The sequence below is a fragment of the Cynara cardunculus genome (assembly GCF_001531365.2).
Source record: "Cynara cardunculus var. scolymus isolate 2C chromosome LG 9, CcrdV1, whole genome shotgun sequence".
Lineage (NCBI taxonomy): Eukaryota > Viridiplantae > Streptophyta > Magnoliopsida > Asterales > Asteraceae > Cynara > Cynara cardunculus.
The window spans coordinates 4,728,496-4,738,014 of NC_037536.1; the positions used below are offsets into that span (position 1 = coordinate 4,728,496).

General features: G+C 34.7%; 1 protein-coding gene across 2 annotated transcripts; it reads left to right on the top strand.

The window, feature by feature from the left end:
- Window positions 1-542: 542 nt before the first annotated feature.
- Window positions 543-6,795, top strand: LOC112518156 (DNA-directed RNA polymerases II and V subunit 8A-like). Of its 2 annotated transcripts, none has more exons than XM_025125756.1 (6): window positions 543-645; window positions 1,237-1,337; window positions 3,932-4,089; window positions 4,496-4,590; window positions 4,806-4,911; window positions 6,573-6,795. In XM_025125756.1, the coding sequence occupies exons 2-6, from the start codon at window positions 1,265-1,267 to the stop codon at window positions 6,585-6,587; spliced, it is 447 nt and encodes a 148-aa protein (XP_024981524.1). In that variant the 5' UTR covers window positions 543-645; window positions 1,237-1,264; the 3' UTR covers window positions 6,588-6,795. The 2 variants fall into 2 exon arrangements, with proteins under 2 accessions (XP_024981524.1, XP_024981525.1); XM_025125757.1 differs by having other exon boundaries at window positions 546-623.
- The last annotated feature ends 2,724 nt before the right edge of the window (window positions 6,796-9,519 follow it).

Consider the following 9,519-nt stretch of genomic DNA (forward strand, 5'->3'; position numbering starts at 1 on the left):
TTTTTTGGTATATTTGTTTCATTTTATATATTTAAGTATTTTTTTGGTTAAAAAAATATTTAAAGACTTAATTACTGAAAATATTAAAGTTTATTGGTTTTTTTTTCCAGATTTTCTCCTTATTTTATTATATTAATCAGTTTTATAAATCATAATAATGTAACTAACAAGTTTTAAAAATTCCAAGGGACTATTTAATAAATTTTAAAATGTTAAAAGTACTTTTTATTTTAAAAAATTATCCAAATGCTTAATTATTCCAAACAATATAGTCGATTGATTTTTTTTAGATTTTTAAGGTGCGTTTGGTATGCAGACTGGATGGGACGAGACGAGACAAAAAAAAAATAGTCTCATATTTGGCATGTCATGAACAAAAATTACATGGGATAAAATGGGACTATTTTTAAATCTGATGGGACAAAAATTGATGTTCCACCAAAAAAAAAGTGGAACAACATGTGACAAGATGCAAAATTACTACTTTACCCTTACACCCAATAGAAAACCTAACCCTCTTTGCCCTCATCTCTTTCACCACACCAGTTCACGACCTGCTCGCATCCTTCCATTTTCTCCTTCCACGCCGTCCTGTCCACCGGCTCCACCGCCTCCTTCCACYGGCTCCACCGCCTCCTTCCACCGGTATGATTWCTCCTTTCGCATCAATTTCTTTTTGCTGTCCGCATCAATTATTTTGCTGGTAAACCCTAACAAAATCCCCTCTGGTAGATAAACTTGTGCAATACAATGGTTTTGGTACATTGATGCAGCTGGTTTGATTTCTTGGACCTAGATGATTGATTTCTAACACACTTCAAATTGATGCCGTACATTAAATTTGACTCAATGCTTCTATGCTTGTTTGGGTTGTTGTAGTGTGATTTTAAATGCTTCTATATGCTTGTTTGGGTTTTGATCGTTATTACCATTTAAGGGTAATATGGTCATTTTAACAGTTTTGTCCTGTCCTGCCCTAGTTGTACCAAACATGTTAGTCATGTCCCGTCTTCCCTTTCGCTGTTCTATTTCTTCAACTACATTGTTCAGCAGATCAAAGTACCTTCAATTCATTCTGCGTGTATGTTCGACTGCTAGATTTTGTTGTTCACCAACTACATAGATATTATTGTTGGTGAATTAATGCTCGCAGCTACCATGATCGATCTTCACACTTTGAGAGACGAAGAGTTGTTTCGTTTTTGATCCATTTAATTTAGCAAGTTTTTGTTTCAGGGGTGAATTTTATACAGCTGCGGAAAGGATGGTTGAAACCCTGTTTGAAGACATATTTATGGTTGATCAACTTGACCCAGATGGCAAGAAATTCGACAGAGGTATTTCTTCATTTCCACCACCACCACCACCACCACCACCACCATATCATCGTCTTATCCTCCTTGTTTTGGATGATGTTAAAGATTTTTATTGAAGAGTAGCTCTTTGGGAGGCAAAGTGCGGAAACAAAATTGAATGAACAAAAGAGAGGTGTAGCACATGAGAATGGAAGGGGCAAGGGGTTTGTTGTCCAGCCTTGGGACAACATTAGTTTGAATATTTTGTAGCAATAGATGGAAACAAATAGACCAGCTGGAGAATAGGTGTGGTCTGCTGTTTACAACTAAAATGATGTTGAAGGTAATGCTTTTGAACGAATCATCATGAATGGAAATAGTGGGGGATTTCATGAAGATTTCTATGGAGATGTTATTGGAAGTTCTATTGACCAATGACCAATCTCAGTAGTAGGTAGAGAGAAGCTACGCTCCTCAGCACCTTTATATAGTATTTTTGACAGTCATAAGAATTTTCTTTTAACATTGTGATAATGGTTCAAAATTGGGCAAGTAGCAGGTCATAGAGGGGCTTCAACAAGTAATTATGATCTGAACTTTTTTTTGAAGATATTTATATACGACAAATGCAACAAATAAACTCATACACCCTCCTCACCGTTGGGTTTGGTGAACTTGGTTTTAAGGATGTATGACAGGAGTAACAGAAGGCAAATAGTCTTTTGTCGATGGGCATTGAAGGTACACAATCATGGGGCATTAGAAAATTCAAAAAGTTTGTTTGAACTAGAGCTCATAGTTAGTATTTTAGAGCCAAATATGAGTTGGATTCTTGCATGATCATGGAATAGGGCTGGTTGGAGATTAAAGTTCAAGGGTGTTTGACTTGATGCACCTTTTCTTTTCGGTACTTAATGTAATGTGGTGCTGTTTGGTTTTTATGGTCAGAATATTGTTGGAAACATCTTTGATTGCGTTGGATGTATGTCAACATACAAAAGGTTGGGGGGGGGGGGGGTTGTATGAAATCATTCATTGTATCATATTAATTTATTGTTTATTATATTCCATACTTTTTGGAGTGTTCTAATTTTAAAGAAAGAAAGTTAAACTCTGCATTTTAAAGAAAACATATCTTGACTTTGCTTTGTCAAATTATGATTTGTTCTTCAGAAAAAGAGGTTCAAATTAGTGTTAGATGTTTTAGTATCTTCAAGTCTGCAACATGTGTTATATATATTCTCAATCTTTGCAAATTCTGGGAACTGTTATCTTTTTATGGTGGAAATCTTGGTTACATTTGTTCAAAGGCACAGGAAACCATCTAGGGGAAGATGAAGATTTGGTTTTTAGCTTGATTGATTTGTTGTAATGGTACAAACACTTTGATACTTTGCATCTAATGAACGATCAGGGTTTTCATTCACTCAAGTCCTACTAAAGAAAAAGAACATTTAGCTTTTAACCCTTTTAAGACACTTGGCCTTTTTTATCTTCAAACTGTTGATATGAATTTTTCTTTGTTGATGCAATGCTTACATCAAGCATTGAAGAAGATAGAAAAGTACTGGTGTCAGCAGCTATTGAATCTTTTTTGAGGCACTAGTTTCAGTCGTGGCCTATACAAGCTTGCATATAGGGCAACCACATACTCACCATCCACACACACACACACATATGATCTATGCATCCAATAAACTGTTGATATGAATCTTGCATAGCAAAAAATGTTGGTCCTGCAAGAAAGTAGCACGTGAGACAAAAAGGGAGTTAACAAATTAGCAGAATGTTAATAAATTAGTATTTTGTACTTGTAAGTTAGCACAGTATGATCAAGTCTTGTGGAAGTTACATAAGAAAACAAAGACCAAATAGTTTCATTTATGTAGTAGACCTACGACATATTGTGGCGCATCATTTTTTATTTAGAAATGTCAAAAAGTAGGAAAATGTGGTTATGTAGGAATTAGGATATAGCATATGGCTAAATGCACTTGTTGTCAACTCAAGTAGCTTTTTTGGTCACATGAAGCATTCTTGTTAAAGCTAGAGTCTAAACTTGCAAGCGTAGTTGATTCTGCTGTGGTAGGGTAGTGATCAAGTTAAATCCTAGGAATGTACAGGCAGGTGGTCATACAACTCTTTACAATGAAATATGTTGGGAGTTTTGGCTCGTATGTTTCGAGTTTGAAGAGCTATAAGTATAAGAGACTACTATAAAAATTAAATAATGAAAATGACGGTTTCTGGCTGTTCCAATTTGAAGTACAACTACCTAAGGGTTTTTGGAGTTTATGTTGATATCAGAGTAATTGAAGATACATGTATAAAATAAGATCAAGCCAAGCTTATGTGGGCCTCTACAAGCTTAAAAGATATGCAAAAATACGGTTAGTAGGGAGCATTAGAGTAAAAAGTATCTCCACAGAAAAAAAAAACATTCAAGAATAACAAGCATGACACTCTTTTAGAATACGTGTGTAATGTGTTGAATGCAATACTCAAGGCCCCAGGTGTGGCCACTTTTGAAAGTGGAGATACATACTTTATTCGCCATGTTTCTACTCTGTAAAATATGTTTGGCAGTTGGTTCTGAATTCACAGTGATATGTTTGTTTCTCAAATGTGTTTGCTAGTTAATCGCATTGAAGCACGGAGTGACCAGTTTGACATGTACATGCTACTGGATGTAAATACAGAAGTTTATCCTATGCATGTTGGTGAGAAATTTATGATGGTTCTGGCTTCTACCTTGAATTTGGATGGAACTCCCGACAGTGGATTTTTTACTCCGGTATTCTCTAAACTTCTCTTTCATATAAAACTCCATCTTCTATGTACCGTCTATGCAAGTTCTTCTAAGAAGCTCTTAGATCACGGCAAACGGCTCACAATTTACTATTCAACGGTGCATATCCGATTAATAACTGCTATACAAACCTGTAAAAAATAATCTTAAAACATATAATAATAGCATACATGTTAGCTTATTGTTGCAAAGTTGTCTCTAAAAGCTCACGTGCAGTCCTTCGTACTTGTACTAAAGCAACCAAACTTGGGAACACAGCCATTGAGCAAATAAAAACTCTAGAGAAAGAGATGGTGTGATTTTGGGGTCTTTTTGCTAATGTATTTCAAAATAGCATTGAAATATTTCTTATGCCAAGATTGTTTCTACTTAATTCTTTCCCCATTTCCAGGGTGGGCGAAAGTCGCTTGCGGATAAATTCGATTATGTGATGCATGGAAAACTCTATAGGATCTCTGAGGAAGGCTCGGGAGCCAATGTTAAAGCGTAAGTTGGAGTATTATGCACTTCTATGTTGTTGATAAAATTTGGTCACATTTCATGAAAACAACCACTCTATCCTTGGAGGCAGAGTTTAGATCTGCCTACAGCCCACCCCCCAGGCCCTTCTCTCGAGCGGGATATGGTGGGAATGTTTGGTTTGATTTGGTTTATAAAATTTGGTCACATTGACTTGTGTCTTAACTTCACCTGTTTTTCAGGGACATTTATGTTTCCTTTGGCGGTTTGTTGATGTTGTTGAGGGGCGACCCCTCGATTGCAGCTAAGTTTGAGCTTGATCAGAGGTTATTCATCCTCATGAGGAAGGTAAAACACCTTGATTTCTTGATTCTTATAAGTAGGGGTGCTCATGGGTTGGGTTGATCGGGTTGAAGACATTTGAACAACCCAACTCAATGCTTGCGGTTTGAAAAATCTTAACTCAACCCAACCCGAACCAAAGTGCAACCCAACCCAACCCGTACGGGTTTGGTCGGGTTGATACTTTGGTACATTAAAATATTCTTCTAACCTTGAATATGTTATTTCTCTACTCATAATTTCTTTTTCATCATCAACCATTTGATACAACTTATTCATACTTCTTACGTATGTCACATTCAGTTAATTTTCTCAATTTACATATATATGTTCACAATTACTGAACATATATACGAATGAGTTATATATGTGAATAGATTGAAAATATGTGTATATGAAGAGCATACATGATAGTGTAATTGTCTAATGTATATATTAATAGAGTTTCAACAATCATATTAAATCCAAGAAATAAAAGGATATCGGGTTCACCGGGTTGGGTTGGGTTTAAATAATAGTAACTCAATACCTACAGTTTGACAATTTTACAATTCGATTAGACATCGGGTTGATTCAGGTTGAGTTTTTCGTGTTGGGTTGGGTTGATCGGGTTGGTCGGGTTTTTGAGCACCCCTACTTATAAGTGGTAACTATTTCCTTTCAAACATGCATTTATTTGCACCTTTCTGCATTTTATTGTTCAAGATTATTAGAGTTACAATTTTCCCATGCCGAATGATTTGGTCTCCAATAGTTCAAGGTGTCCTCATTCTATATCATTTTTTTAATAACTGTGGGTATCCGGGCCATCTTGCACGCACCACGACTAATCCCATGGGACTTTGAAGCAATTGTCTGGCAAACCCTCCGTCGACCATGAGGGTACTGGAACCGGTGAAATTAGTTCTATAGCATTATTTGATTATTGGTGAAATGTCAAAAGTATCCTCCAATGATATGACAAAATGGAATTTGTGAACCAAAATCAATAATTTGTTACGAGTTCAGTTGGCAAATAGGTTGTTCTAGCTTGGAAATTGGCCAAAAAGGGAAATATGTCGCAACTTTTATTGCCTTAGGGAGTTTGTTTTAGATTCATGTCGCAACTTTTATTGAAATATTTTACAGGCACACATGTGTCTGCCGGCTTCGGAGCTAAATGTGTGTGAACATACTCGAATCTTTCAAAGTGTACTTTTGCTTTTTCTATCAAAGAAAACCATAGGTTCAACCTGCTACAAGAAAAAAGAACGATGCATTTCATTGATGCGATATATATTAGAGGCCGTCTTGCTCTAATCTTGTTGATGTTCGTATGGGTATCCAAAAAATCATATGTATTTTTGTGTGCCATTTTGAGCCGATGCTATAGATGTATCTAACCTGACCCGTTTGACAAAAAGTTGGCCAAATGTATCCAACTTGGCTTTTTTTTTTTTCCTTCTGGATAATCATGGGTGTCCGGGCCAGCTTGTATGCACTTCCATTAATCTCATTAGGCCATGAAGTTAACAGCCAGGAAACCCTACAGGCCCTTAAGGGGATTTAAACCGGTGACCGATAGGAATCAAACCAAGCTGACTTGCTTGATCTATATGTGTTTGGTTCATATGAATAATTTGAACATAATTTGGGCTGACAAAGTCTTTCTACACTTTGTATTGCAGGTGGACAAGGCGTAATTCAACATCTCTCTTGGAGCAAGTCAATGCTAAGTAAAGAGAATTCATTGATGTAAAATATGTTGAAGAATTATGTTTGAAAGAACTCGAAACAATGTTGGATTATAGCTCGTTCAACAACGATGTGATTATGTTTGGTAATAGACGAGGACATGAATTTGATTAAAAAACTCGTTTAAGGTCATATCCCTAAATAACGGTGTTAAGCAATCTTCCTCTGCTGTAAACATGTCGTTGTAAAATCTTGAAAACATAAGGGGTGTTTGAGATTGCTTATAAAAACAACGTATTGACTTATTCCAGTGTGACATCGGTAATAAGCATTTTTGAGTGCTTGGATAAACAACTAAGAAGTTTTTGAAGAAGGTAAATCTATCTAACTTATAATAAGTTAATAAGGACTTTTGTAAAAAAAATATAAGTTGTTTCAAATAAGCAATTTTAAACACCCCGTGCTAGATGATTGGTTTACAAAAATGACTTTCATATGAGCTATCAAAACCATAATATATCAAATGAATTTCAGTATATTCCTTCAGAAAGTGAGGTTCGAAAACGACAAGATGTATACAGATTTGACATCTACCTCATCTTAAAAAATAGATTGGTTGTTTTCATGCTCTGATATTTCAAACAAGGTCGATGTAAATTTTTACTTTTTAGAATGTATTTGTTAAATGAATGTTACAAAATTTTATGATGACAAATTACACATAAAAAATGTTATAAACCTTTAAAACAATTTTATATAAAAATCAGTCATTTAAAAGTCAACTTCAAAAGAATGGCTATATTAGACTTTTTGTTGTGATAGCAAGCAAATTACTTGCGTTGTTTGTTTCGATAACTGTATAAGATCGATCTATAGTGCATTTACCTTCTATATATTTAACAATTTTTTTTGTAATAAAACCAGTTTCATAGGTAAAAAAATTCCGTAACTAGTTGTAGTCAGTTCGGGACCAGTCTTCTTACATGGTTCTTTTCGTTTTCTTTTGATTTCCAACTCTTTTTTCATTTTTATATTAACTATTTTTTTCTTTTCTTCTGGTATCTCATTAATAGCTTAATCCAAATCTTTAAAAGTACTAAGAAGCGGGAAATAAAAATTAAATAAAGAAAAACGATGCTTAATTTTTGGACAGGTTTTCATTAAGAACCTACAACTAATTAGTTAATGATTGCCCATAACATCACATATAACATATTTATTAGGAATATAAACGTTTTATTCATCATGAATATTGTAACATATGTGATTCATAATGAATAACCATTTCATATTCATTATAAATATGACATTTATGATGAATTTTTTCTTGTTTGGGATTGCTTATTTGAAACAACTTATGTTTTTATACAAAAACGTTTATCAACTTATTATAAGTCAGAAGCGTTTAACTTCTTTAACAACTTTTTCTTACCGGTTTGGCACCAGTATTAGTTGTTTATCCAAACACTCAAAAATGCTTATTACCAATGCCACACACCAGAATAAGTTAATAAATTGTTTTTATAAGCAATCTCAAACACTCCCTAAAATCCAAAGTCTTACTGTTAATTTGTGTATAATACAAGTTAAAATAACACGTGAATTTATGATAGTATAACATAAATTAGAAGATTGTAATTTATTAACCTGGATATTCAACCCGCTCAAACACTCCCTAAAATCCAATCTCAAACACTCCCTTCTTTCCTTTTAGAAGTCTGAAAACCCTAAAAATACACACATTTTGTTATATGTTTTCCACTGTTTTGTTTAACTCGAAATATGATGAAGAACAAAACACTCTTATCTACTGTTGCTTATCTTTTGTTTTTTTCGTCTCACATCATGTAACACCCCCGTCCCGCGTGGTCAAAGACGGGAGATGCCACAATTGGAATAAAACAAACAACGTGCTATATAAACCAGAGCGACTAATAAAATTTTACCAAAAGATAATTACATAACCACAGACGGAGATAACGTGTCTCAAAATACGGTCCCAAAATATCAATATGTCTACATTAGTCATCAAAAGTTTAAACAAAAGTATGACTTAATGGGTTATCTTCAATGTTGTCATCTTCGTAGCTCTCATCCCAAAATCCCTGCTAAGTCATGTACCTGCCGAGGACAAGAAAATCTCGGCTGAGCTTAATGCTCAGTGAACGTATAATAATATAACTAAACAATGAATATGAGATAACAAGTTCAAAAACAATTTATAACGTCAAATGATAATCCAAAAGAAAGTCAAAATGCCCCAAAAGCATGTCAAGAGTCTGAAGACCAAACCGCATCACGAGGACGCATTATTCCCAAAGGATGATCAGTCAATTCAGGTACAAGTGAGGAAAGGGGTGTGAGCACAACACAGCAATCCTCTCCGTGGATTTAACCACGACCATAATTCAATATCCGATAATGGTTCCTAGGATCGATCCATACGCACTCTATTCGACCGGTACATAATCAAGTCCACTTTTAAGGACTATAAAAATAAGGACGCCATGATCGTTTCAGTCACCATGGAAACATCTCAATACCGGTGCTCCAGTTATTGAGTCTATAGTAAAWTGTTTCACAAATGAAGCAATAAAACAAGTCAAGTGATCAAAATGATCCATATTCCGAATAAGAATATAAGTCATAGTTCAAAAAGAAATAAAGTTCAATAACATATGATAAACATAAAGGGAATTCAAAACAAATTATTCGGAATTTATCACAGATTATCTGGATTAGGAAGTCTTACGCAAATGGCTATCCCCGTGTCAAGTGAGATATGAAATCCGTATATTAACCGAATTTGACAATTAACGCACGATCAAACGGAGGTTCACGATCAAGTTTGATTTACCCGTGTGCCTAACGAATGCATAAACGGTTACTATTTATAAAGCATAGAAACCATAATATAACTATTCTAATAAAATTACTTAG

Coding starts and splice junctions, on each gene's coding strand:
- LOC112518156 (XM_025125756.1), top strand. CDS start 1,265: ATGGTTGAAACCCTGTTTGAAGACATATTTATGGTTGATCAACTTGAC. Junction 4,090..4,495: donor ACAGTGGATTTTTTACTCCG/GTATTCTCTAAA, acceptor CCCCATTTCCAG/GGTGGGCGAAAGTCGCTTGC. Junction 4,591..4,805: donor TCGGGAGCCAATGTTAAAGC/GTAAGTTGGAGT, acceptor CCTGTTTTTCAG/GGACATTTATGTTTCCTTTG.